Source organism: Scardinius erythrophthalmus (genome assembly GCF_964197995.2).
Source record: "Scardinius erythrophthalmus genome assembly, chromosome: 3".
Lineage (NCBI taxonomy): Eukaryota > Metazoa > Chordata > Actinopteri > Cypriniformes > Leuciscidae > Scardinius > Scardinius erythrophthalmus.
Genome location: NC_138223.1, coordinates 29849202 through 29877133, shown reverse-complemented (window position 1 = coordinate 29877133; position 27932 = coordinate 29849202). Strand labels below are relative to the sequence as shown.

At 39.0% G+C, this 27932-nt stretch overlaps 1 protein-coding gene across 4 annotated transcripts in view; it reads left to right on the top strand.

Annotated features, from left to right (window-relative positions):
* znf827 (zinc finger protein 827) overlaps nt 1-27932 on the top strand; it is an 80943-nt gene that overhangs the window by 31193 nt on the left and 21818 nt on the right. For all 4 annotated transcript variants that reach the window (XM_081360981.1, XM_081360980.1, XM_081360983.1 and 1 more), the window contains exons 5-8: nt 8383-8610; nt 24164-24403; nt 25857-25911; nt 25998-26098. In XM_081360981.1, coding sequence (XP_081217107.1) covers nt 8383-8610; nt 24164-24403; nt 25857-25911; nt 25998-26098 — 624 coding nt within the window. The remainder of the gene's footprint in view (nt 1-8382; nt 8611-24163; nt 24404-25856; nt 25912-25997; nt 26099-27932) is intronic.

Sequence of the window (27932 nt, the reverse complement as noted above, 5' to 3'; positions counted from 1 at the left end):
TTAAGTAGTTTATCTAGATTTTTTTTTTTTTTTTTTCTAATTTTAGTTTTACCTTTAATAATTTGTGCAGTGGTACTTTAACAAGGATTATCTAAGAGCCACTTCTCATGTGTTGTGCTGAAACTGTCAGGATGCTGAAAATGTCTCTGAGAAATTGCGTTGCGCAAGTCATCACCTCTAAAGCATCTCCGATGCAGCTGTCAAAACACAATTCAAAGACAAGTTGGACTTAACATCAGACTGTGAGCAACAATCATGTTTTTAAGACTGCTTATCATGTCAAAATTGTATCATCGATTAGTCGGATCTGTTATTGAAGTTACTTTACAGTAATAACAAATGCATTTCTATGGGAAAAATGGCAGTGGTCACAGAACTGCTGCAGGAAATGTGCTCAAGCCAAGTTGTCATAAGTACATAGTTTCGTGTGAGTTGCCTGGTCAGGTGCATGTGCTGTTTAATTCACTTTGATGCCTTTTTTCCTCTGTGCATAATTTGGATTTGATAAGTATATACTTATCTATAAACTTTACTCATTCACTCACTAATGTATGTCCTTTTTGCAAATGGACATGCATCCTTTTTTTGCTTCTCATGGTTAAGCTCCATCTTTAAAACATAGATATACAATTTTTTGTAAAATGTAAGGCTGTGGCTTATATTTAAAGGCTAATGACTTATATTTAAAAAAATGTTTTACTTTAGTCAGCATTCATATATACTGTACATCATTTGGAGCAGTATTTGGCAGGATTTGTGTGTGTTGTGTACGTGGATTTGTGTTATGTGTGTATATATATGTGTGTGTGTGTGTGTGTGTGTGTGTGTGTGTGTGTGTGTGTGTGTGTGTGTGTGTGTGTGTGTGTGTGTGTGTGTGTGTGTGTGTGTGTGTGTGTGTGTATGAGAGAGACACAAAAGAAACAAAAATGGGAAGGGAATTAACTATAGATAAATGAAGAATGAAGAGTAAAATAGCAGACTACTGCTTTTAGAGTTCCCCAGGCGAAGCACATGCTCACGCACACATGAAGTGAACTCTCACTGACCTCTGACATAATTGGCCTATCATTTCTTTGGACTGCCTGGTTCTCCTCTGAGTTTCAGACCAATCCGCTTTGATTTTCCTCCACGCTGACACGTCTGTCAGCCATCCAGTTGCGATACACATTTTGATTTGGAGATGAAAGCTGGGGAAGCGCTTTGAAATGCAGGCCCCTGCACATGCTTGCTGGACCTAATTCAATAATGACAGTTCACACGTTGTCTCTTTCTCTCAGAGAAAGTGACTCTGGGTGTGACTCTGGTCACGGGCGAATAATTGCCTAAAACGATTGTGAGAGGTGTTGATTGTGATTGGCGAATCCAAAGAATGAGTGGAAACTGGAGTTTGCTTTCAATCCCCATTGTTTTTGTACGCTCTCCATTCATTTGTTCCCATCATGGAGGTTTGCCTGCCATTTCTCACATTCACCATGTGGCACTTGCTTTCGTAAGTGACCCCTGCCGCATCCGGCGTCCTGCGATGTGTAGTTGCACCCTTGCTGCTTCATGTAGCAAAGCCTTTCTACCGTAGCAGACTGTTGGCTGTTGTTGGCCCCTTAACCTGCCACGTTAAGCCATCCTCGACAGGGGCGATGACCAATTGTCAGAGCTGGGAGCAGAGCTGCATGACAGAGGTGGAAAGCTAATGAAGTGGTCCAATAGTGGGCCGCCGCAACAGAGTGAGAGGTGACAGGGTACTGGATAAGCGCCCAGCAGAGAAACGAATCAGCCCGCAGAGAGGAGGAGGCAAAAAAAAATAAAAAATGAGGCCAGGTGACAGCAACGGCAGATGACAGCCTCACCGGCGAGAGCAGAGATAGCCCCAGTGTTGATGTAACACTGACCGGGGGCTTCACTCCAGTCAGAGCGAGAGAGAGAGAGAGAGAGAGAGAGAGAGTAGAGATGGTCAGAGAGAGGCTGTATTCAGACAGAAGCAGAATATGATTGTCAGTGCTCTTCAGTGCGCTAAATATGTTTACGTTCATTTCCGATAAATGAAAGTGACAAAACCATTCTATAACCAAAGTGACTCACTTAAATGTTAAAAAGTGTCTTGGAATTCACTTTTCAAAATTAAATGGCATAGCAAAGAAAAAAATTCTTAATGAAGTCTTACATTTAATTTGTTGAGGTCTTAAGTTCTTTTTTTATGCACATTTGAATGAATCGTCAGTAACTGCTTTTCACCATCACTCAGATGGGTTCACATAAGTCCTGTATGGCATTTTATTGTTTAAAATTGCAGTTTATTAGTGAATATTGAGATATCATTCAAATAAAACATTAACCATAAACTAATTTAGTGAAAAATGTTAAAAACATGCCTTCATTATTTTAACTGGATTTTTTATCATACATTATATTATATTATATTATATTATATTATATTATATTATATTATATTATATTATATTATATTATATTATATTATATTATATTATATTATATTATATTATATTATCTGGCATAAATATTATGGCTCCACTGAAAAAATCACCCTGAGCAATGTGTCATTGATCAATTTCAAAACATTTAGTGTCATCCAAAGACCAGAAATATCTGGCTTTTTTTTTTTTCTTCTTCTTTTTTTTTTTACATTTATCATCCGGCTCTAATTGCCATTTATTTGGTTCAGTTGATCACATTGTAGCGCTTGAAGCTACGTTTCCCTCACTAATAAAATCCTTTTTATTATTTAATTTGATTGGTTTACATTTTTTTTAAATCTTTGTTACATTGCAGAATTAAGTCTAAAAGGGCTCTGTAATACTTAGGGAATAGTTCACCCAAAATGTCCTTCCAAACCTGTATGACTTTCTGGTTACACTTTATTTCGAGTCCACTTAATGCCAGGGACACACTTAACGACTAGCTGAAACATTCTAAGGCTGAACTGAACACACTTACAGAGTGTTTCCAACGACTGGAGAAGATTTTAAACACAGACTGAACGCAACTGTCTCTGACTCGCTGCGTTTGGGCATGATCAGTCGTAAGTATCTAATTACATTCATAATCAGCCTTACAGTCGTTAAGTGTGTCCCCGACTTTAGACATTCTACTAACTATAAATAACTTTGCAACTACGTGTCAACTGAGGGCCAGCTCACACTACAGAACTATGAGACTGCATGACTCACCATGGTGCTCACACAAGTTTTATTGTTGTCTGTCATCGTCTTGTCTTAACAGCACTCATACTACACAACGCAACGGTGATAAGGTGCACAAACTACAAGATTTTTACAGACTTTCTTCTGTGGAACACAAAAGAAGATAGCTGTCTCAGTCACAGTGTCCCCCCCCCCCCCCCCATACACTGGTAACCAAAACTGTTTGGATACTAACTTTCCTCAAAATATCTAATTTTGTGTTTCGCAGAATAAAGAAAGTCATAAAGGTTTGATGTCTGATTGGACCCAGCTTTGAGACTTTCCGGTTTATAGAAGTTGACATCTTTGATACATCCTTTGGTCACTGTCGCTATGGTTCAAGCATGTTCACAGTAATCAAGAGAATAGAAAAGGGGCTTGACTTAAGTTATTTGTTCATACAGACAGTATTTGAGCCTCTCCTGCAAGCTGTTGTATGATCACAATTCGAGTCACACATGTTTGTAAATACTTTGACTGTGTGAATAGAGAGTGATGGCAGCTTCCACTCAAGATCTCCAAGGTAGCTTTATGAGAGGAAATTATGCAAAAGATGATGTGATGACAGAACAGAATTTGACATATCAAGATAGGCATTTGGGATTACCCCTTTATGAAAGTCTAATAAAACAGTCAGTGAACGGAAAGTGCTCATTTTTACTGAGCTTAATTTTGGTATTTTGGAGATATTCATGCCTTATGAGGAAAAAAAAACAAACTTGGCTGGCGGATTAAGCTGATAAATTATTCAACACTCACTGTAACATGAATTCGAATGGAAATTTTGCTCTATTTTTAGCTGCAAACCGAAAGGTCACCGGAGTGGTGTGACTTTGTATCTCCGCGCTCACGTCTCCAGCTTGTACTTTTCTGCATGTCTTCGAAAGAGAGGGTGCTTGTGCGCGTGCCGCACGCACTGTCCCTGTCTGATAGGACACGCGACCCGACACGCTCTTAATTAGAGGATGCCCTTCCAGGTGCTGACCGGACCACGCTAAGTCCGTCCGCTGACATCTGACTGGTGACATTTCCAGCCGGTGCCACCACATACACCACCCCCGCCACCACCTCGTTCACCGCCTGCACTCTTCACGTGAAGGTCACAAACTCTCCCAATGGCTCCTGACGATCTTTAGCTCATAGTCGTGTCCTGTCCCCTAACCTGACTTTACCTTCGGTGCTGTCGCAGATCCACGTCACCATTAATCAGAGTCATCGGAGTGAAGCGGTGGTCAACGCGTGTAGATTGATGAGAAGGATCAGCGCTGTTGTGGATGGTGTATGTACTCGGATTTGGGGTGGGGGGAGATCAGATGACTGCTGAGGGGAGTGTGGTAGAGACAGAAGGGGTGAGTGATCACTGCTGATCTGTAAGGGAGATGAAAGGAGGAACAGTGAGAGAGAGAGGGAGGGAGGTAAAAGAAGGGGCAGGCCCTTAAGTGGAAAAGACTGACAGAACAGGAGACAATAGTGTGATATGAAGATCAGTACAGGAAATGTAGAGTGTGTGTTAATGAAAGATTTTAAAACATGGACATTGTGTGTGTGTGTGTGTGTGTGTGGTCCTGGTATTCCCTACGTTATGGGCACAAAGATGGCAAGTAATATCTGAAATCCTTGTCTTTGTGGAGAATTTTTTTGGTCTCCAAGAGGAAAACAGCTTATAATTCATACTAAGTGATGTTTTTTTGAAAACCTAAAAATGCATAACGTCTTCTGTGATGGGCAGGTTTAGGTGAAAGGTTAGGGGATAGAATATATTGTTTGCACATTATAAAAATCAGTGTCTATGGAATGAAAACCCAACGTGTGTGTGTGTGTGTGTGTGTGTGTGTGTGTGTGTGTGTGTGTGTGTGTGTGTGTGTGTGTGTGTGTGTGTGTGTGTGTGTGTGTGTGTGTGTATATAGTACATGAGATCAGCTACCTTGTGGTGACCAGCCAACAACGACCCTTTTTACATTTCCAAGGTTCTCAAAAGCGGAAGTCGTCATATTTGGGTAAACTTGGTGAGCGGAAACTACAACAAATATAAAATCCATGACAGCATTTCTTTGACTTTCCAAAAGAGGAAAATATATTGAGAGACGGATTACATTGGTCATAAGAGACAAAGATGTCAAATTTGCCATCCCTCCCTTCAGCCGTTGTATTAGAAACAGTCACGCAGCAGCAATCTGAGATGTCTGGCATACGCCACCAAATAGTAAATAATTCATTTACATTACAAATAGATACATTTGCTCTTATTATGATCACCTGTAACTACGATACACTGGTGTGCCTCAAAACATCATATTATTCCGTGCTAAAGAGCTGAGCAGAAGCCCAACTCACACAATTACCAAAGCAATATTCTTGCAGCCTAGGTTACTGACCTCCGTGAAGTTGGCACCCCATAAAACGAAATCATTTCCAAAACTATGCCATTCGTTTGTGCTGCGTTTGTGCTGATTTGTGCCGCAAAAACGAACGTTTGTGCTGGTTTGGTGTTTGAGATATTGAACATTATTTTTCTCAAAAAGATACAATGTTCATCGTAACGGCACAAACCGGCACAAATCGAGCACAAACGGATTTGGACCATACGGGGTGGACAGTTATGTAACTGTACTTAAAAAGTTTCTTTTTTTTATGTTTAAGAGGGGATCGTAGTTGCAATGTTTCTTTCAACGGCACAAACCGGCACAAATCGAGCACAAACAAACGACACCGGTTTGGTGCGATTTAGATGAGGTGGGGTGGAGAGTGACGTCACTGCCCCGAATTAAATTTGTTATATCTGCGAAAGGAAAACAGATACAGTGTTTGTTTTAACGGCACAAACCAGCACAAACCGAGCACAAACGAATGACACCGGTTTGGAGCGATTTGAAGGACATGGGGTGTAGAGTGACGTCACACAACCCAAAAAATAATGTTCAATATCTCAAACACCAAACCAGCACAAACATTCGTTTTTGTGGCACAAATCAGCACAAACGCAGCACAAACGAATGGCATAGTTTTGGAAATTATTTCGTTTTATGGGGTGCCAACTTCACGGAGGTTCCATACCGCACCTTTAACAATTAAATAATGTTTTAATTTATACGTAAAAATACTAAATGGTTTGTGAGAGGGTTAGATATTGGGGTACGGTTAAAGTAGGGGATAGTGTTGTGGGAAAATGTCTTCTTTTTCTTGCAAATGAAGCTCAAGAGGCAGAATTCCAGATGTCAAAATAAGATTTTCATGAACAAAGCAACATATCCGAGATGATGGCTTTTTCTTATCTGTTACCAACTGTAACCAACTGACTTAATTCTCTAGCAAGATTCACCCCTCCTGTTTCATACAATTAAGTCTTTCATCTCTCGCCTTTTTCACTAATTGTGGAAGCCTGCCAATTGATGGTCAACCCTTTATCAGAAGCAAGATACAGCATTTTCCAAGGACAATCTACTCCCTCCCAGAGGCGAGACGCCTCCACATGACATGACATTATGTCACCTCATAATAGTGGTTTTATTCTTTCACAGCCACCTGTGGTTTACTCAAAATCCCCCACTAAGCAGAAACTGCTCAGTGGCTACATGAACTTCTCATATACGCTTGATCTTTGTCACAGTCACATAGACCATGAGGACTAAAAACACATCTGGCTTTTATAGTATACAAACTAGTTCTACAATTGTTTTCTATAGGATAAATAAAATATTTAATAACTAGAAAGTATCATCAGCTCAGTATAAAAGCAATAGAAGTCGAAGGAAAGTACCCACGAAGATACAAAACCAGCATGTGCGTGTTTGTGTTGTGGGGAACAAATGTCCCTAAAAGGATATTAAAACCTGAAATCACCTGCATTGTGGGTACCAGCCAACAATATCCACAAGGAAAACGTTTAATGAATTTACTAAATCATATTTTAATTAAAATCTAAATCAGAAACAAATAGGAGTCCGCACAGGCGCAAACCTAGTCATATTATTGCAAATTCAAAGGCTTTTAGTCTGATCCATTGTGCACTTTCACCTTTTGTAACGTAACCCTTCACTTAAACTCATTTGACCTGGATCTTTGATGCTTGATTGTTCCTTGCACAGGTATTTTGCATAATAGGTGTGTGGATTTCATTGTTTTCCTCCCTAAACCCAAGTGTTTTGGAACAAACATTTGAAAAAAAATTTATTCTTCACCAAAGATGCATTTAATTGATAGTCTGTTTTACTGCATTTTTTTATCAAAGTATGCAGCCTTGGTGAACATAAAAGAAACATTAAAAATAAAGATTAAAAACATTTAAAAATTCTTATTGACTATAGACTTTTGAACGGTAGTGCATATTTTTAGCATGGAAGAAATGTATTAGGCCTACTTTTTTTTGTTAAAAAGAAAATTGCAAAAAGGTTAGCGATAATGTTAGGGGAATAAAATATCATTAGATGAGTATAAAAACAAAAGAAGTCATTGGATTCATTAACAAAAAAAAAAAAAAAAGTGAGTCAGAAAGAACCAATGGCCTGTGTTCTGTTCTTGGCACTGATAAGAGTGGGCTCCATGTCTTAATATTAATTATTCATTAAAGCCTGATTAGAAATGGCCCACTTTTATAGCATATTGAGTGAGAAAAGAAATGTGTCTTACTTTCATCTAAACTGGCCAGAAAACTAGAAGAAATATATCACTACTAATCATTTTCTTTACAATTACAGACAGTCAGCTTAAACACACTGTTAGATGCTACCACTGTTTGATGATTCAGAAAGAACATATTCATTTTAAAAATGCCTGGAAAATTGTTTCTGCTGGGTCTATTCTAGATCATGTCCATGAAATCCGAAAAGACAATGTATCCTATTGCTTCTTAATCTATTTATCTTGTCTTCTCAGAAGGTATCCTAAGACAGACTGCTAAAAAGGATTATTAATGCAAGCAAATATAAATAAGAACCTTAAAATCATCTTCTGCATTGATGCTTAAACGTGACTAACTAATAAATGACAATGGCCAGATAACTTGTTTTAAATTATGAGTTGCCCAAAAAAGGACCCTCTGACTCAAGCTATCATATGGCTTCAGAAGACATGGAATATAGTCATGTTTATGGATGATATCCTTTAACTCTTCACATTAAAATATCAACATAAACATGGGCGTAGTTCTCAAAACCCTCGCTTCTATTTTTTTTTTTTTTTTGCCCCACAGCAGCGAACCAGAAGGAGGCCCTAAAGGGTTCATTCTATGTCAAGGAGGAGCCCCAGGCGGAAGAGCCCCTGAGCTCTCAGAGAGGACCCAGCTACAGCTTCTGCCAAGAAGGACCCCCAGGGGCCATCAAGCAACAAGAGGAGGGGAGCCCGATGTTGGGCAAGAGCATCCTACTCAGCCAGGACATCAACGTCAAAGTGGCTTCTGAACTGCTTATGAAGCTCTCAGGTCAGCAGATGCATATTGGTTCATGTGCTCATATATGTGTATTTTCAGGCATGCTTTATCAGCGGTTGAATTCACGAATACTGTTGAGGAAACTCAAAGGCCAGAGGATTGAGTGAGTGGGTGTGTGTAAGAGATGTGTGTGCTTTACATTCTCTGTATATTTCCTTTGACACATTGCTCAGGTCATATTTAGAATAACCTTAATGCAACAGTACAACAAAGGTTATGGAATAATAATGTAAAATTATGTAAAACACTGTCAGGTCATCATTAAATCCTGCATTCGTTTAAATTTGCTCTTGTTTGTCGGTAAATTTTGTCTTTAGTTTGTCTTTCTTTCTTTCTTTCTTTCTTTCTTTCTTTCTTTCTTTCTTTCTTTCTTTCTTTCTTTCTTTCTTTCTTTCTTTCTTTTCCTCCCTCTCTGACTTGCTGCTGTCCATTCCACTCATGTTTTCTGGGCAGAAGGAAGAGGGTCAATTCCTTTTCATGTTGTTCAGTCAATGTGCTTTTTATCCTGGTCAGTCCTCTGCCAAAATAAACCCAGCATTGATTGCTGTTTTGGGCCGCTGGTCCAATCTTTATTTGAACTCTACAATACAAGGGGATTGAAAAAAGTTCAGGACTAAAAAGTAGTTTGTTGTCACATACACTTTGTGTATAAATGTGGTTGAAATGGACTCTGGAAGATGGAAATTTTGGAGTGATTATTTGTGGAAAAAAATACTTTACTGATACCAAAGTAGAACATGATAGCGTTGCCAGCCATAATTAAACATGCGTCACTCACATGAGTACTTTGTCAGACCATATGTACCACTAAGCCACAGCTCCAAAAAAATAAGTGCTGTTTAATTTTATAATATTACTTTCAGCTGGGTTAAAAAAATGGTTGAATTTTTAACTGGAGACCTAATTCCTATCAGAACTTAATTTTGACAAAATCTGTAGTCACTGTTTTGCCTTTGTACCGCAGAGTAATCAATAACAGAACATAGATGTTTCAGGAATCATTTGAGTGACTCCATGAATCAGAATCCAGAATTGAATCATGAGAGATTCTTTCACCTAATATTGTCTTAAAATCAACATGATTTCCACCTATTGTGACATAAATTTTAGTAAAACCTCAAATCTTGCCAGTGTACACATCATCAGAGAAAATATGTATTTACAAGGAGGGAGGGATGTTAAATGGATAGGTCACCCAAAATTGAAAATTACCCCATTATTTACTCACCCTTAAGACATCCTATGTGTATATGACTATCTTCTTTCAAAATAGTGCATCCATTCATCATAAAAGTAATCCATACAACTCCAGGGGGTTAATAAAGTCTATCTGAACTAAAGAAAAAAAAAATAATAATATGCAATGATGAGTCATTTATAATAAACAATATAATTGTGTGCAATATTCAATAAAAACTGACCATTTTAAAGTATTTGTAATTAACCACATCTTCCGTTTTTGTATAGTTCTTTATCATCAGGTCTTGAGAAACAATAATTGTGAGATCACAAAGGTGGGGTTTTAGACATGATTGCAAGGTAATAAATGGGCTTGAGATAGAGAGAAACAAACAGAAACTGAGTGAGAAAAGCACTTGCCAGAGAGAGAGAGAGAGAGATATCTAGAGTAGTCCATTACAGAGGATGATAGGGAGTGATTCACTCTAAAGCAGCGTATTTGACGGGCACCACACACCAGCTGCTGCTGCTCCCTCCCCATGATGCCTTACACTTCAGCGTGACTCAGCCGTGCCAAGAAAGAGCTGGTTTTAACACGTGTGCTTCCTGACTGCACAGCCCCAGGTCACGTTTCCCCTGAGAGTGAGTGAAAGTGTGCGCGTGAACTAGAGAACCGAGCATATAAGAGTATGGAAAACACTAAGACGTGAGAAAGCGAGAGAGTACGCTTCACTCACGTTGTTTTTGAGCATTATGTGTGTGCGTAAAAGCTCATTGAGAGGTCTCCGTGACTTCCCACATTAGAACTACTACGAGCGAGAGCCTCTTACCCGCTCACCCCACCTCCAGGATGTGTTTCCTCAGCCTCTCTCTCTCTCTCCGTCTCCAGAGGCCAGGAACAGGGACCAATTAGCCTGTTTGTTGTCAAGCTGAAGCGGTTTTACACGACATGGCCTCACAGATCTCTCTCAGCGCAGCCACAACGGCATGCAGACATGCAACCAAGTGGATCTAAATAGCTGCGCTCCGCTAGCTGCAGGCTGGGGATCAATGCCATGGAAACAATGACATCGTCTGTGGTCTTGTGTGTGTGATGCAGTGGTGCAGTCTTGAGAGGTCATTTAGGGGAAGGTCATCTCCGTCTGGCTCATTTGCTCATAAGCACACTGCTCTGCTGATGTCTCAGCAACCCCCTCACTCTTCTTAAGGCCATCTAGCATGGCCTTACGTGAAATGCAATGGGGGTTGTGTACTGTAGTGGTTGTGTATAGTTTCACTTGACTTGACACTGTTGTGCAAATCTCCGCAAACTCAGGCTGCGCATTCAACTCACTGCGCTCACTAAGTGTTTATACTTGACTTGCTCGCCATTGCATTGTTCTAAAAACAACAGACGGCAATGTAGAATGTCAGCTGAAACTGCAGCGAGAAGTAGAACTTTACATTTAGCTTCCCTGGCATGATATTACCAAATGAAACCTGTTTCAATATTTTAGAGGTCAACTTTAGAAGACTTTAAAAAGTATATTTTTTTTAATTCAAATTACATTTTAACATTCACACCAAGGACTATAATTATAACGATAAAGATATACCGGTAGTTCTAAAAACCGTTCTAAATATAAAAGAAGGCAGCAGGTATTTGCACTAAGTGAAAATAGCGATAGATTCTATTTACACTGTAAAAATAGGAGTAGATACTATTTGCACCTCAATTTTGTTGTACATTAAACGGTATGCAATAATAACATGGAGTGTAAATTATTATTTTTATTAAATGGATACCGCCTTATTGGGACAATAAAGCCCTCCCTACACCTAATCCTAACCGATAAACACTCTTTTTCAATAATTAGACACACGGTAGACACTTTATTTCCACTTTTTCAAATATTTTCTTCATTTTTATTTAAAATAAGTGCTTTTCTGATCTGTTATGTGAAGGGGAAAGCGAATGAGTACAAATTAGAACAAATTAGTACTATGTGGTCATGCTTCAACTAAAACAAGAGAACGAGAACGAAAACAGCATGCCCATGATTTAACAAAAGCGAGAGAATGAATTAGGACAACACGGCCATGATTTAACTAAAATGAGGGAACAAATTCATGGCCATGATATCTGTTTTTTCTTCCATGGTTTCCTCCGTACTCCCTGTGTTTTGATTGTGAAATTTCTTGTTCTTTGTGAATATTTTTTTTAGTTAGCTTAGGTTTTGCAAGCTAACTGCTCTGCATTCTGGCTTAGCACACTACCTGCTGATTAGCCTACTACCTTAGTCTTTACCCTACATAACTCAATGACACATTTTTATACATATTCATTTTTGTTTGATAGCTATCTGTATTACAAATGGCTACCCACTGGGGTCCTATGTATACTCAACTCAACAGGCGGACCAAATCAAAGCCGCTTTAAGGCAAGCCTCCCAAGGTTAGCAAAAAAAGCATAACACTGGTACACAGAATTATTTTTAAATAAATGTCAATGGAATAGAGGCTTCACTATGCTGCTTTTGTGGGGGAAAAGCTTATCATTTAATTAATCAACAGCCTATTGCCAAATCTTCAACATGTTTACCATTAAACATACATTTTGGATTGATCTATTTTTTCAATTTACTTTGGAAAGAAATGCTGTTTATTAAGTGAAATCACGGACAATTTTGCAACATTAGGATTCAGTTTATGGCACTTTTCATTCCTTTTATGGTATCTGCAAACATCGCACAACAGAAATTTCAATGATGTCAAGGCTGCAATGTGATTTTCAAGGCATAAAACCATCACAAAACGTATTCCCAGGTTGCTGCAAGGGGATTGTTCACGTGTTAAGTTCATGGTCACATCATCTGAAAGGTGGATCCTGGTTGACTTGTAGTGATTAACAAAAAACGAGGAGAAAGTTAAAGTGGATTTGAATGGAAGCACTGACAAGACATTAGACATTATTTTTTTAAACAGTGTGGTAACACGGGGGGTAACAGTGTAGATAGCAGCTTTCCCGTTTTGAGGTGTTGCATCACACACAAATAAAAGTAGGTCACCTCCCCCACCCACCCCCCATTAAAACCAGTTAACAATGTGTCGACTTCTCCCACATCTGTTTGATGGTAGCTGTTTGCATCCTGGGGCTAATTACCACTGCCGTGTTAGTCCCTCTGCACTGATGGTTCCTGGGTTTCAACAGATGGACAATGATGTGGTGCTGCACCGGGGGGGGGGGGATGGGCACACAGGACCTTAGAGAAGACTGCCATCCTCATCCTCCACAACGCAACCTGTATTTGTCCCTACGGGTATATACATACAATTGCAGCTTTTTCTCAAGGGAATGGTTTCTTGACCTGGTCATCTCTTCATCTTTTCTGCCAGGTTCTTGGCCTTTGTTATTATTCCCGAAAGCCAATTAGAGGCATCATACAGAGCTCAGGAGTAAAACAACAGGAGCCTTGCCATCTAGAGATATTGCGGAAGGCTGATGAGTGGCCGTGACCTCACAAATCCAACCTCAAAATTGGAATTAGTTGAGCTGGAATCCAATGAGCTGAAATTTAGAACTGATTACTCAAGAAATGTATTTTGACAGCGACCTTTTTTTAGCCTTGGAAAATGCAGCATCTAAGAGTGTAGTTTGAAAAACATCTTATTGATGAGTCCATAGGGTCTCAAATGGTGGAATGCCATCAGGTAGTATACAACATGACCCTGCAAATTTGCACAGTATATTGTCTATTTTATTATTGTGCAAAAATAGGAAACAGCCAAAAACTGAGACGATCAACAAAAAGGTGAAATGTTATTGTTTGACCTTAAAGTCTTTGAGCTGGTGAGTTTAAAGAGTGGTCTGCTTTTGACTCACTGAAAAACTCTGGATTCAGCACTGTTTTGACCAGGATAATGAAACCAGACAGAGCAGTTCAATTGCTTCTAAATAGACAGGGAAAGTTTAAAGATTACATTTAATTATTAGTAGCCTGGTTAAAACCAGACCATTCTCAGTAGTAACTGAGTTATGGTCTGGCAAAGCTTCATTATTAACTCATTTCCAAAGGGGCGTCACCAACGGACGTCGCTCAAATGCCTCTGGGCGCAATTGGATAGACCTAAAACCAATCAGAGTGATCGTCATCATGTAAAGCCATATGCTGCGTCCCAATTCGCCTAAGTTACACTACGCCATAAAAGTATGTACTCTTTTTGTGAAGAAAAGGTATTTACTTTTGAATGTGTAGCAAAAAGTAGGCAAGCTTTGGGACATACTACTTCGTCATCTTTATCGGACGGATCTGTCGCTTGCATCCTGTCACGTAAACTGCCCTGTCAATCATCTTGTCTTGTTAAAATCCTCTATTAAATCTAATTTAATTTCCTACCGTTTCGGAGAGTAATGTAGTAGCACAATTTGAATATAATAATGCATTTAAAAGTTGGTGCGCTTCACCTACAGACGTCGCTCAAATGCAATTGGATAGACCTAAAACCAATCAGAGCGATCGTCATCGTGTAAAGCCCGCCCCAACGTTTCTGATTGGTGCCGCGATTTCGACGGATTAGAAATGGACTTGAATGAGCTCTTTGCCAGACTACTTGCAGAGCAAATCTAAATTTGCCGGAAGTTGTCTGGGTTTTCCCAGGCTAAATTATTAGGTATTAGTGTGTTTGAATTGGATTGCAAAACGTATAAATGTGCAAGTGTTTTTTTTTTTCAGGGCACTTCCATTGCAAAGAGCCAGTCAAAAGATGAGATGATTTTTTTGTCAGAAATACAGGAATATTGATATTAGTTAGAATATGCCATTATGAAAGATCTCATATTGACCAATGCTGAAAAGATTTGTAATTGACCAATGCTGAAATATTTTTAGGGTGATCATTGATGGTGACTAGGTGGTACCTGTATGGTGGTACTTGGCCTGAAAAGTTTCAGAACCTCTGGACTAGTTGATTTAAAGGAAGTTGTGGCATGAAACGCTGAAAAATCAGCAGTTGGCCAATGGCCAAAGACATTCGTTTGCATGTATAGTTCATTAATTATTAAGAAATGGCATAGGTTGGAATGCAAAAACATATAACTCTCTAACAGAGTAACTGACAAATATTCAACCTTTTTACAAATGTGCTAGATTTAGCCCATAATAGTCCTCTCAAAACATGAATACCTACGGATTATGCTTAATAATACAAACATTGTTTACAGCAGGTGATTGGAAATCCAACAGTAATTATAATGAAATTTATTGTTGAAGGTTGAATTTCTTGGTTTTGTTACAAAAGTTGTGCTTTGAGGCTATATAAAAAAGATGCATTTAGTGGCACAACGTCTTAAAGAGGCTTTTACCATACAAATTGTCAAATATCTAACTAGCATAGCAAACTATTTCCAAATTCATCACTTGAACCATGACCATTAAATACTCCATACCAAAAAAAGAAGAAAACACCTCAAACAATTGACTACTTGGTTGTTGGATCATGACTAGTAGACCACCTTTACCCATCCCCAGCTTAAAAGATTACCCCGCATGTATTTTACGACTGCAAAAAGACAGTCTTTTCACCATCTTGAGTGAAGATACACCTCCACATGAAATGAAACCACTGTGAAGCCTGCACAACCATTTGACCATTTCCTGCATCACGCACAACCCGGCATCCATCCAGTAGCCTCTTCAGGGGCATGTGGAGCACTGATTCTCTCTTGCTTTCTCTCTTCGGCTGAGCTGAGGTGATTGTTGCATCATGATGTGCTGAATTATTGAGAGGCTGTTCGGCCGCTGGTCTGGGATCAGCTCTCCCTTGTCTCTTTGCGGGTTGCGGTTGCTCTGGACCTCTTTGAAGCGACTGAACTTTTCACCTCGTGTCTAAGCAGGTCATCCTTTCCGTCGGGCCAGAGGAAACGTAGTGCAGAATGACAACCTCATTCTCTATCCTCCTCCACCTCCGTCTCACCCTCTCAGTCTCTTTCTTCCTCTTTAGCTCTCGTTTTTTCTTTTCTTTTCTGTGTCTGCACCTCTGATGCTTCATCGACTAGCCAACTAATCTGCCTTAAAGGCCAGTGGTACTGTAAAATGGAATAAATTTAAAGACGCAATCTTTCCAAGAATAAAATGCCTAATTGACTGTTCACTTGTCAAACATTGTAACCAATCCCGATGTTCTATCTTTATTTCAACTACTTCATCACGATTCCACCCCCTTTCCCTATTTGCATCTCTTCTGTGTGCATCAATTTCCTTTCTCTCTCTCACGATCTCATCTCCAAATTCATATTCTCAGGCTACTGTACAGTGCATCAAAGTGCATGTGACAAGTGGGGTTTGCATGTGTTGAATGACTAATGCTTTGAGGCTGTCAGATTGTTTAGTATGCCAAATGGATGCGGTGCCAACGATGGTTGATTCATGCCTTCATTGTCTAAATGAGGGTGATGAAGTTTGTGCCGCATGTCTTTGTCACCAACCTTCATCGCTTTTTTATATGACGCCTCTGAAATGTTTGATGTAGAAATACTGGTGGGTGAAAAAAGACACATTATATAATTATAGGTAGTTGACACGAAATAATTTTTTACATGTCCTGTGGTGTGACATGGTAAATGCTATCTAAAGCTATTTTTAGCATCATTTTCCTAATTTTCCTTTTACTAATTTTATTGATAACTTTTATTTTACATGCAGTTAGCTTGAGCCCAAATTAACTGAGAAACTGCATGTAAAAATTAACAATGAAGTATTATTTAAAATGTAATAATAATAGCAATAGCAAAAAGCTGACTTGAAGGAAATTGTAACAGTTTTGTTCGGGTTCGGTTTTGTTTTTGTTTTGTTTTTTCATTCTGCTCCCTGTTCTGCTCAACCTGAGTTCTGTTTGCTAGTCAGTTTCTTTAGTGACTGATTACATTCACCTGTGATTCATTTAGTTCCTTTGTTAACTGTGTACTGGTATTTAGACCCTTTAGTCCTCAGTCCTTTGTACGGTATTGTTTGTGTTTGTGTGGTAATGTTATCTGAGATTGATTCCTGTATTCTCCTGGATGTTTCCAAGGAAAGACTTTGTTATTGAATTTCCTGCATCGTGCAATCATTACACGTGAACGTGACAGAAATGTGAAGTCATATTAAAGGTGCTCTAAGCAATGTCTGGCATTTTTTAGGCCAAAACATTTTTTGTCACATACAGCAAGCAACTCCTCACTATCTGCTATCTGTCTGTCCCCTGAACACACTGTAAAAAAACGTGGTCTCTGTAGACAGCCCAGGCTCCACAAACGGCAAGAAAAACAAACTGGTCCAGCCTGGACCACGAAACATAACAAACAGTGTTCCAGCCAATAATCGACAAGAATGATTTGGGGGTGGGGGGTTGGGGGGTTAGTGCGCGTGCACATGAACGGGGGTGTGGGGAGTGGAGGAGAGAGAAGCATGAAGAGGGAAGTTAGCTAGAGGAGAGATGTCCTAGACAACGACTAACGTTAAAAATGTATATTCTTGAGAATTTTGACATGGCCGACACACGACCAAAGAGACGACATTCCGATGAACAAATAACAAAGAAGAGGGAAAAGGAGAAGGAACGCGCGAAGTCCCGATTTTACATTGGAAAAGCGTTCAAAAGGTTGCGAGAACTCCGCCGGCAGAAGGGCTTCCGATCCGAAATTCAGGTGGCTCTGTTTTTGCTGGACAGGTGGGTAAATCCAGTTTGGTTTTTCTAAATGGTTCATGACTGTTTCAGGAAGCACGGAAGGGAGGGGGAGGGGACGGGATGAGGAGGAGGGAGGGTCGAGCTAGCCACCGTTTTGTTTGACAATACTTTGAATGTCAACAAGAAGTGACTTCACCCAACATCGCTTAGAGCACCTTTAATTTTAACCTAAGGTTTTGCATCAACTACAGACAGTTTAGAGCTGCATCAGTAAGAAACTACAGTTTAGATTTTGCAATGTATTGATGACTTTAGCGGGGTGACCAATATGGCAATATGACCAAATTCGTATTTGAGTAATTTTATATCATGATAACAATATAATATTTTTTTTAATAAAAAAGAAGCAAATTACAAACAATAAGACAAATACAGTAAAACAAAGATGCAAATAAAATAAAAAGTACTTTTTCAGGTATAATAGGTCTATCAGTTCCATTCAAGTAAGAAACTTACAGAAATGTAATAATTAAATGTAAAAATAAAATACTAGTCTTCACTGCATGAATTAATATACAATGATTCTTATTAAAGCTACAAAAGTTATTCAGTCATTGATTTTCTCTTCGTCTTTTGTTGTTTGATTAACATTAAGGACACAGACAGCAGTAGGTACAGTATATTAGGCTGCTTGTATTAATTTATCCTTCTCCCACCTTTCGTTGTCAGAGACAGGAAATCATGCATTTACATACACATTCTTTAAACCTATTATGCGTAAGCCTACAATGCGCGTGGTCATGTAAATGCATTAAACCGTTTTCCTTTATCGGCGTCATAAATGGCTTAAGCATAAACCGATTGACACAGCTAGATTTTTGCCCATTACCCTGATTTCTCCTGGCATGTAAATACCTTAACCTGCACTCTTTTGGCTTATTGAAGTGCGCATCTGTGATATGTAACAGGAAAGCATCCTTTATTCAGATTCAAGCGCATATTGCACACTCCGACTTTTTCTTGACCCAAGAAAAAAAAAAAAAGTGTTCTCATCCCGTGCAACCAAAAGAGACGTGGTACAGTTGTTGAAACTGCAAACATCCATGGAGAATATGAGTTTTGGAGGTTTTCAAGGCTTTATTTAACACTGCACCAATTTTGTTGTGATGTCGCTACGAGGGAATAAGCACATGAGCAGACAAACTCAACAGGTCTGTTACACATGTGCTAACCACTTGTCCACAGAATCGATGTGTCTGTGTTTTCTATTTGTTTTCCATGAATCTGTACTGGGTGTAAGACTGTCAGAGCTCACAGGAGAGATTTAACAGGCGGGAATCTTTGATAGACCAGATGGCTTAACAGATAGTTGACACTGGTCAGCCTTGGTTTAACCTCCCTGCACTAGTGCGCTTTCAGTGTGTGTTTGTTTGTATTTTCCTTTCTGTATTTGCACATTTATTTACTCATGATAATTTTGCATATCTAACACACTGGCTATTTTAGATGCTTTCAAAACACTGACGATTAGGGTTGTGCTCTCTCTCCCTCTTAATGACCCGCTTTCTACATCGCTCTTTCTACGTACAGTACATGTGTACAAATGCATTTGAAAGCAGTTACTGACGTCACTGAACCCAGTTCGAGAGTGCATTGCTGTATGTGTGTGTGTTGTGAGACTGCGTGTCCCCTAAATGACCCCGGCCCTCAATCTGGCTCCAGGCACTTTATTAAGGGATTAACGGGCTAGTGGTTGTCAGTGTCCCCGTGTGCCATTGCCTCCTCCAGCTCCTGACACCTGGGCACACTACTGATCCCCCCCCCCACACACACACACAAACCCATACACACTCTCAGACACAGTAAACATACAGTGTACTCACTCACTATCTAGGTCAGAGCCAGACAACTACACTCCGACAGACCCTGCCCAATAACACTCGCTGTTAACGGGAGGGGTGGAGGTCACCCGGCCTACCCACAATCTCTTGCTCCCTTGTCTCCGGCCAGACAAATTTCGTATGATTATGCCCCCTCAGCCTCCCGCCCCAGCTGTCTAATCGAGCGTGGTCAACCCTGAGAAGCATATGCCATCTACCGCTCAGCTGTACATACTGTCAGACGTCTGATCTGATAAGAAGAACAGGCTAAACGGTTTTCTACCCTACTTTTTTCAGATTCGAACGCAGGGAGCAGACCTCTTTGTTTTTCTATATCAGAAAGGCTGAGTGAGTTTGCAAGAGCTGGTTTTGATTAAAAGAACTGTGGAGTTCCTATGAGCTCACTGACTGTCTGTCATGTTTGCCCTGTCGTGGCGCTTGCATGTTTTTTTTTTTTTTATGGCTAACCATAGAACATTCTTGAAACCTTTAGAAGTTTGTAAATATGCTGTCAGGTTCAACCCTCATTGTCGTGTTCTGCTTGAAACCACTGCACTTTATGACTTCAAATGTACAAAAACAAAACACAAAGCACCAGGTATCCAGCCAAAGTTTGGCATTTCTTTGAATTGGCAGTACGTATCTTTTTTTTTTTTTTTTTTTTTAAGAGATGGACAAGGAATTGATTGTATTTGAAGGAGATACTTTGTTTTGTTGTTCTCTTTCTTTTTGGCTTTGGCTTAGCCTTGAGCAGTGAGTAAGAAAAAAACATTCTGAGTCATTTTGACCAGATTTTAAACCCCCTTTTTTAAGCCAAATTATAGACATCTGCTTCTACTTGACCCGCCTATGGTAAAAAAGCCTTATCTCAATGATGCCCTTGTCTCTGTAGCAGTTTAAAAATCAAATGAGTCACAAAGCGGACAACCAGGCTCAAATTTAAATATGTTGCACATGACAGTGGTTTGATGTATATGCTTCCTTTGGCCAGGGGGCTTAATTGTTTCAAAATCTTGCTTATGGGTTTAGCACAATGCAGAAAATGTGGGTGATTACCAGGACATTGCTATGCTATTGCCAGGGTGTTTACTGGCCCAATTAAAGAGAGCCTAGTTATGGCACAGGTCCTTTCTATGGGATATTTCATCACACAATGACAGAGAAATTATGAACACATGCAAAAACAAGAGATAACCATTAAAATAGTAATAACTGATTATGTTGAATCCGTGTATCATTCGTTCAATCGTTTTTTGATTTAATTTTGAAAGTAGAAAAATGAGAAAACAGTTCCTTTTTCGATTTTTCGTTTTTTTCCAAAAAAACGAAAGACAAGAATTCAGCTTGATTTTTCGTTTTTCGTTCTGAGGTAGCAAAATGAATAAACAGATGGAAAATTCGATTTCTACACGTGGGCGTGAATGGAACGCCCCTTTCCTCTGATTTGTCAGCCGAAGATCAAACTGTCCCGTCATCAGCTCTTCCTCAGTTCTGCACTGCAGAATAAGAGTCCTCCGTTGTGTGGATTCTTAACGCGTTTATTGCAACTTTTTCATGTTTTCCATCAACGAGACTAATGAATGGCTCGACACAACCCGTACTGGGGAATAGACTAGACGGGGCTTTCTTCTTTGTAGACCAGAGTTCTCAAGTGCCAGGGGTTTGCTATTTTCATATTTTCCGAACTGTAAAGTTTTTTTTTTTTTTTTTTATCATGAACCACGCTGAGTTTTATTCCTGAGTGACTATATAATGCATTTTACTTCAAATAATCTAAATGTTGACTTTGAAAAGTAGGCGCGTCCGAAGGCTATTCACTCTATTTTGGTTCATTTTTGGTGTGCGCCAGAAAGATGTTCAAGGAGACTGAGACGCATGTAGAAATCATGTTGTTTTCTTTATTTTTCAAAGGCATGACATTTTGTAGTCATTTTGAATGTAAACAAATAAAAACATAAATTTTTACTGTTTCGAATGACAGAGTAACGAATAACGAAGTTATTTCCCCTGCTGAGCAACAACTCCAAGTGATGGCGCTGACGCATCGCTCGCTCTCACAACATAGGCAACATAGGCTATTATCAGTTCACTTCTGGCATTGCTAACTTGACATCGCAGCCTGTTCATTATTAAAATAAAACACAGTCAACCAAATATATAAAAAGTTATTCTGCTTAATTTAATTCGTCTGTTGTACAATATAAAGGCTGTGCCGCACAGCAGTTAATCCAAACTAATTTCCCATGCTGTGAAGATGATGATTTAGCCTATACGTGTAGGCCTATATTGGGACTCGACTGAAGTTTAAAGCCTTCTTTACATTATAGTTAGCATCGAAATTTTGCATTGCAAATATGGAAACTTGGGACCGAGATGCGCGAAACCAACGCCGGTACAGTTTCAGTTTCGATTCAAATAGCCTAAATTTGTTTAGGCTTGGCGTTTAAAATAGGCTAAATGTTGTTTATAATAAAGGACACAATAGGCTATTATTATAAGCTATTAGGTTATATTTTTATTATACGTGGCTACTTATTTTTTATTCTTGTTGTTTTCTGAATACCATTCATTTAAGGATTTGACATAGGCAAACGTCAAAGGGGAAGTAATGGTAAGGGGAAGTAAAATACGCATAGAAATAGCCTATATGTTATTAATAGTGTTTATAATGTTAATGTTGAATTTTATTTACCATTTTTTTCTGAATAGGCTAATAATAAAAATGCGTTTGTTTCCCTCTCAACATGACCCAGTGCACTGCGCACAAGCGCACATCTTTGAGATATAAATTAATAAATTTTAATAAAACACAATAAGGCCTACATTATAAAACTCAGAAGAGTATGTATTTTAATATCTATGTTGTTCTCTGTTCTCCGGTTGTTAGATAGTCAGTCTGAATGACATTTCATGCGTTTATGTTAATATAGCCTAGGCTTAGGCTATATATAGTCAATGCATTATTCTTTTCTTTTTCTATAAGTGTTAAAATATTTAATTTACAACTAATTATATTGATTATCTATATCTACATTTATTATTTAAAAAAAATTACTGGGCGATCGAGGGCGACCATGTTAGGCTAACAGTTGTCATTTACCCTGCATACCGAGCTGATGCAAAGCATAAAGTTTGGTGAATTTATATCTACACAGAAGAAAGCCCTGTCTAGTTTATTTCCCAGTACGGGTTGTGTCGAACCACTCGTTAGTCTGGTTGTTTGATGAAAAAAATATTAAATGTAGTTGCAATAAACGCGTTAAGAATCCACACAACGGAGGACTCTTATTCTGCAGTGCAGAACTGAGGAAGAGCTGATGACGGGACAGTTTGATCTTCGGCTGACAAATCAGAGGAAAGGGGCGTTTCATTCCCGCCCACGTGTAGAAATCGAATTTTCCAGCTGTTTATTAATTTTGCTACCTCAGAACGAAAAACGAAAAATCAAGCTGAATTCTTGTTTTTCGTTTTTTGGAAAAAATGAAAAATCGAAAAAGGAACTGTTTTCTCATTTTTCTACTTTCAATATTAAATCAAAAAACGATTGAACGAATGATACACGGATTATGTTGTTGTCAATGTACGCTTTTTCATGCTAGCTTAGTAAAATAAAACCTGTGGTCACACTTTAGATTAGGGCCCAATTCTCACTATAAACGAACTATTAACTATGACATTTACCTCAATAATTGCCTAATTACTGCTTATTAATATTTAGTAAGGTAGTTGTTAAGTTTAGGTATTGGGTAGGATTAAGGGATGTAGAATATGGTCATTCAGAATAAGGCATTAATATGTGCTTTATAAGTACTAATAATCATCCCAAATCCTATTAATATGCATGCTAATAAGCAACTAGCTAATAGTGAGAATTGGACCGTAAACTAAAGTGTTACCAAACCTGTTGTTTTCTTTTTTGCCAAATATTTTATCAGATAAATACCTTAACCAAGTTTAGTGTTTTGTTCCTGTTTTTTTGTATTGTTCCTGTTTTTTTGTAGTAGTAGTTCATAAAAATTTCAAGAAAATAAATATTATTATTGCCAAAAAATGTAAAAAAAAAAAAAATATATATATATATATATATATTGTGTTGAGTCAAAATTCCATAAGAAATGGAATGCATTATTTACGTAATGATACAAAAATGTAAATATGTCCCATTCATTGATGAGGGTTGATTATTGATTAATATTTCAAAAACCACAGCATGTCGGGTCAATTTGACCCACTTTATGCATTCTTTGTGCATCTGTTTTCAACATTGAATAATGTTTCTTGAGTTCCGAGTCATCATATTAGAATGATTTTTGAAGGATCAGGTGACACTGAAGACTTAAGGCGTTAAGAGTAATGATGCTGAAAACTCAGCTTTGCCATCACTGGAATAAATTACATCTTAAAATTATACTACAATAGAAAACGGAAGCTAAAATAAAGAAATATTATCACCTGTGGTGGATCGGCTGCAATTTCATGGGATTGTGGTGCACTTTGTTTTTCTCAGTCTCATTCAAAATTACATGAGACCTCAGTGGTAACTTTTTCCAAGGAGCATCCAGAGGCATCCAAGCACCTTATGTCCAATCTCACCTCCGGACTGCCACTGACTATCACATGTGCAAATGACACCACTCTGCACCAGTGATGCAGTTGCCAAATATAGGCTACTCATTGTTCTGCCACTTCTGCAAAAAGCTTTTATTACTTGAAATCTTTGTCTGAAGCTGAAGTTTAACAATTTAGTTTGTTGAAATCTCTTAGCATGCAATGCTAATTAGGTCAGTGTTAAGATGGTCATTTGCAAATGGAATAACATTCTTTTTAATTTGCGTTTTCAGAGAATAACAAAGACGCTTGCATCCAGAACGTCATAGTGAAGGCAGAGCCTATGGAAGTGGACCCGCCCCTAGAATTGGCCCCACCCTCCTCTCATCTGCTGGGCTTTGGTACTTCAGGGGCATGTGAAAAGAAGGAACCAATGGTCAACCTCCCAGATCCCTTGCCCCGCCCCCAAAATGACCTCTTCTCCCAAGACATATCAGTCAAAATGGCCTCTGAGCTGCTTTTCAAATTGTCTGGTAAGTCTCTATGAAAGAAGAAACAGGGTGAACTGTTCGTTTTAAAAAGAGCTCTCTGCAGCAACAGTCTTCATGTTTTCTTCTTCATCGTCTTCTCTGATTGCTGCACTGACACACTAGAGAGTAGAGGGATATTTGTGGTGTTAAATGATGGCAGGATTGAGCTTTTCTTCGAAGAGCGTTCTGAGGATTAGCAGAGACAAACCTGCCCCCAGCGCTCCTCGCTGCCAGCTACGGCTCTCTTTAAATGCCATCTAGCACCTCGGAAGCCGATCACAAAAAACTCATATATATATATTTACATGCACAAACCTCACACGCACGACATTCGCACCCTACCACCTCCCCCCCTACCCCATGGGAGTGGTGTGTAGCTGCACAGTGTGTATGTATAACCCCTCAACCCTCGACTCACTCAGATTGTTCTCAAACATTCTGGCTCAAGCACACTCGGTTGCACACACTTCCCTTGTCTCTCTCTTTCTCTCTCTCTCTCTCTCCCTCTTGCTCCTGTGCAGCATCGTCATGGCAACGCAGAGAGCCCTTCCATCCTCTGTGAGCCGTGTGACCGAGAGGGTGTCAGGGAGAGGGGGCTTAGGAAGTGCCACCCAGGGAGCAAGGTCATTACCAGACCACCAGAAGAGAGAAAGACAGGCAGATAGACAGACAGACATGAGATACTGTTCTCTTTTGCCCTCTGTCTTTTGATATTTTAAATGCAGTTTGTCTTTTTAAAACCTAACCACTGCAATCCCTGCTGAAAAGACTGTCAAAAAATCAGTATGCATATTCAAAAAATGTTAATATCTAAACATCCTTAAAACAAAATAAATACAAAAATTGAGTAAAATTGTGTGATATACTAAGACTTCTTTTCAGATAATCTTAAATGTTCTTTAAAAAAAAAAAAAGTACACCCCACTAAGTTTTGCTTGATTTTTTTTCCTTAAAACAAGAAAAAAAAACTGTTGGAAATGAGAATTCAGTATATGTTCTGAATATATGTATGCAGTTTCAAGTAAATGTATCTTGTTTTGAAGATGTTTCTATTTTTTACTGGAAAACATGAATTTTATACTGGTCTAGCTGGTTGACAGTATAAAATCAACTGAAATTGTGACCATAAAATAAATTTTGTTTTATTATAAAATTATTGAAATCATTAAATTTATTAGCAGCTATTGACTTTAATAAAATTCAAAATTAACAAATAAATTATATAGGAAAAAAAAAACTATTTTATAGCAATATTGGTGAAACTGGATGTTGGTCTACCAGCAAAAACAATCATTGTTGTTTTTTTTCATCAGGGATGGATAATTGGTCAGCTTTATTAATGAATAGTTCTATAAAAAAACATTTTATTTAACACTACTAGTGGTAAATATTTTTTTAAAGTACAACATTACAAACCCGGTTCTGAGTTTAATTCCATTGTGTTTTTCTTTTTCAGAAAAAGTAAGTAAAGCAAACGAAAACAAAGACAATGCATCATTCGGCATACACAGGTAGGTTTACTGTTGAGCGCGTGTTATGCTTCCGGAATTTAGCTTCGCACATTTAGTGAATCTAATGGTAGCGTGTGATTTTACAGCCCTTTCCTAGACGACCGCTTTAGACAATCACCTTTCAGCGCGCGCTCCAAGAGCTCTTCCCCAGCTGAAGCCGGATCTTCAAGCAGGGTTGCCCAGCAAGGTAAGAACCTCTGCTCCGAACCAGCCAAGAACCTTACCTCACTCACATTCAGCATACATAATTGACACCTATTAACCGGTCATAAATATTTCTTACTGCCCATAAGGGTTTTCGCACTGGGTAGTTCTAGGAACTTAGTTCTAGGAACTAACCACCAGGGTGGTTCCCATAGGAACATTTTCCTGGTTGCATTCGCACCGCCAGTAGGAACCAAGGGGGTAATCTTTCAGAAAAAACTGAAGCTTCTCCGGGGGCCGCCATTGATTAGCAGACCCCCACCTGCTGTTAGCATTCCATTGACTCCCATTCATTTTGGCGTCACTTTGACAGCGAATAACTTTACATCTGAGGCGTTTAAAGACTCCGTTTGTCCATTATTTATTTCTAAAGAAACACGGAAATGTATAAAAGGCTCCATTACCTTGTATCTTACGTTATGGCCCCGTAGAAGCAGTTTTTGTAAACATAGGCTAACGATTGCATCATAACCACGCGACTCTCTGTCGCACAGTAGAGAAATCACCGTATGGACAGGAGGAGAAGCTTGCGGGCAATCGGGGGGACGTGGAGGCAAAATGACAAAATAATTAATCAGAATACTTAGCTCCTCTTTTTAGGAGCAAGTTGCTCCTGCTCCTAGCTCATGGACACCTCCTACTCACACTCTCCGTCTCTGCAAGTTTCGGAAGGAAATGCTTCAGATTTCTCTTGGCACAGCTACTAGAAGACAGACAGGTTGTTCACGTCACATCTACATCGTCAAGCTCAGTTTGAGGCTGCGCAGTACGCTCAGCCATCAGGAAGTGAGTGCTTATAACTGACTTCACTTTTCTCCGTTGAATCCAATGGGGTCGCTGTGTCCATTTCTTTTACTGTCTATGGTAGGAACTGTGAAGTGACGTAAGCCGCGCTTGTTGTTGTGATTTTTAGTTTGACGGCGCTGAGAACGCCTGTGCCTGAGCACACAGCGCTCCGATTCTCCATTAATTTATGATCTGTTTAATCCGTTATTAGATAGATCTGTTACACAAAGAAAGTAGACAGAATATGAAAAAGTATTCGCGTTTGCCTTGTGGCTGATGTCCAGTGTCGCTAGCTGAGCAGAAATACATAATCATGGCTTGGTCCCCTCAAAGTTGCGTTGGATTTTCTCCTTAGCGTAAAGGTTAAGAGGCTCATCTGTCACTGTTTTCCATGTTCGTAGAGTTAGTTTCTGGAGTAAATAAATAGGCTATAATCTGTGGGTGTACACAGCTTTTTTTTAAATGACGGGCGCTGGTGTTTCGCGTGCGTTCGGTCAATCAGCGTACACTAACTTCACTGGTAGTTACTATAGTGCTGGTTTAGACCCAACTCTGAATCAGGAGGCTAGGTGCTAATTTTGTTCCTCCAAAAGGAGTTCCTAGAACTAAAATCGTTCCTAGTTCCTGCGTTGCAAACACGGCAAAATCCGGGTACTTCTGCAAATAGTTCTAGGAACTATGAAAAGGTTCCTCCAGTGCGAAAGCCCCGCGTGACACTGTATATTTTATTATTTTGAATCATGTTTTTATTTTTGTTAGGATTGTTAGGGTTTGTTGGGATAATTTCAGTGTTTCCTATGCATATTTATGACTGTAAAAATGTTCACGTTCAGGGAAGATGAAGGCGGGAACCAGCAAACGTTCAAAGTAAATCTTTAATCACAAAATAAACTTAACAGCAAACGATAGTAAAGCGCCAGCCCCTCGCATACGACCTCCGCATAAACTTCTGGAGAAAAAAACTCCAGACAATAATTCAAATGATTCAATAATTCCACTCAGGTAAAAGCAAAATAAACAAAACATCAATA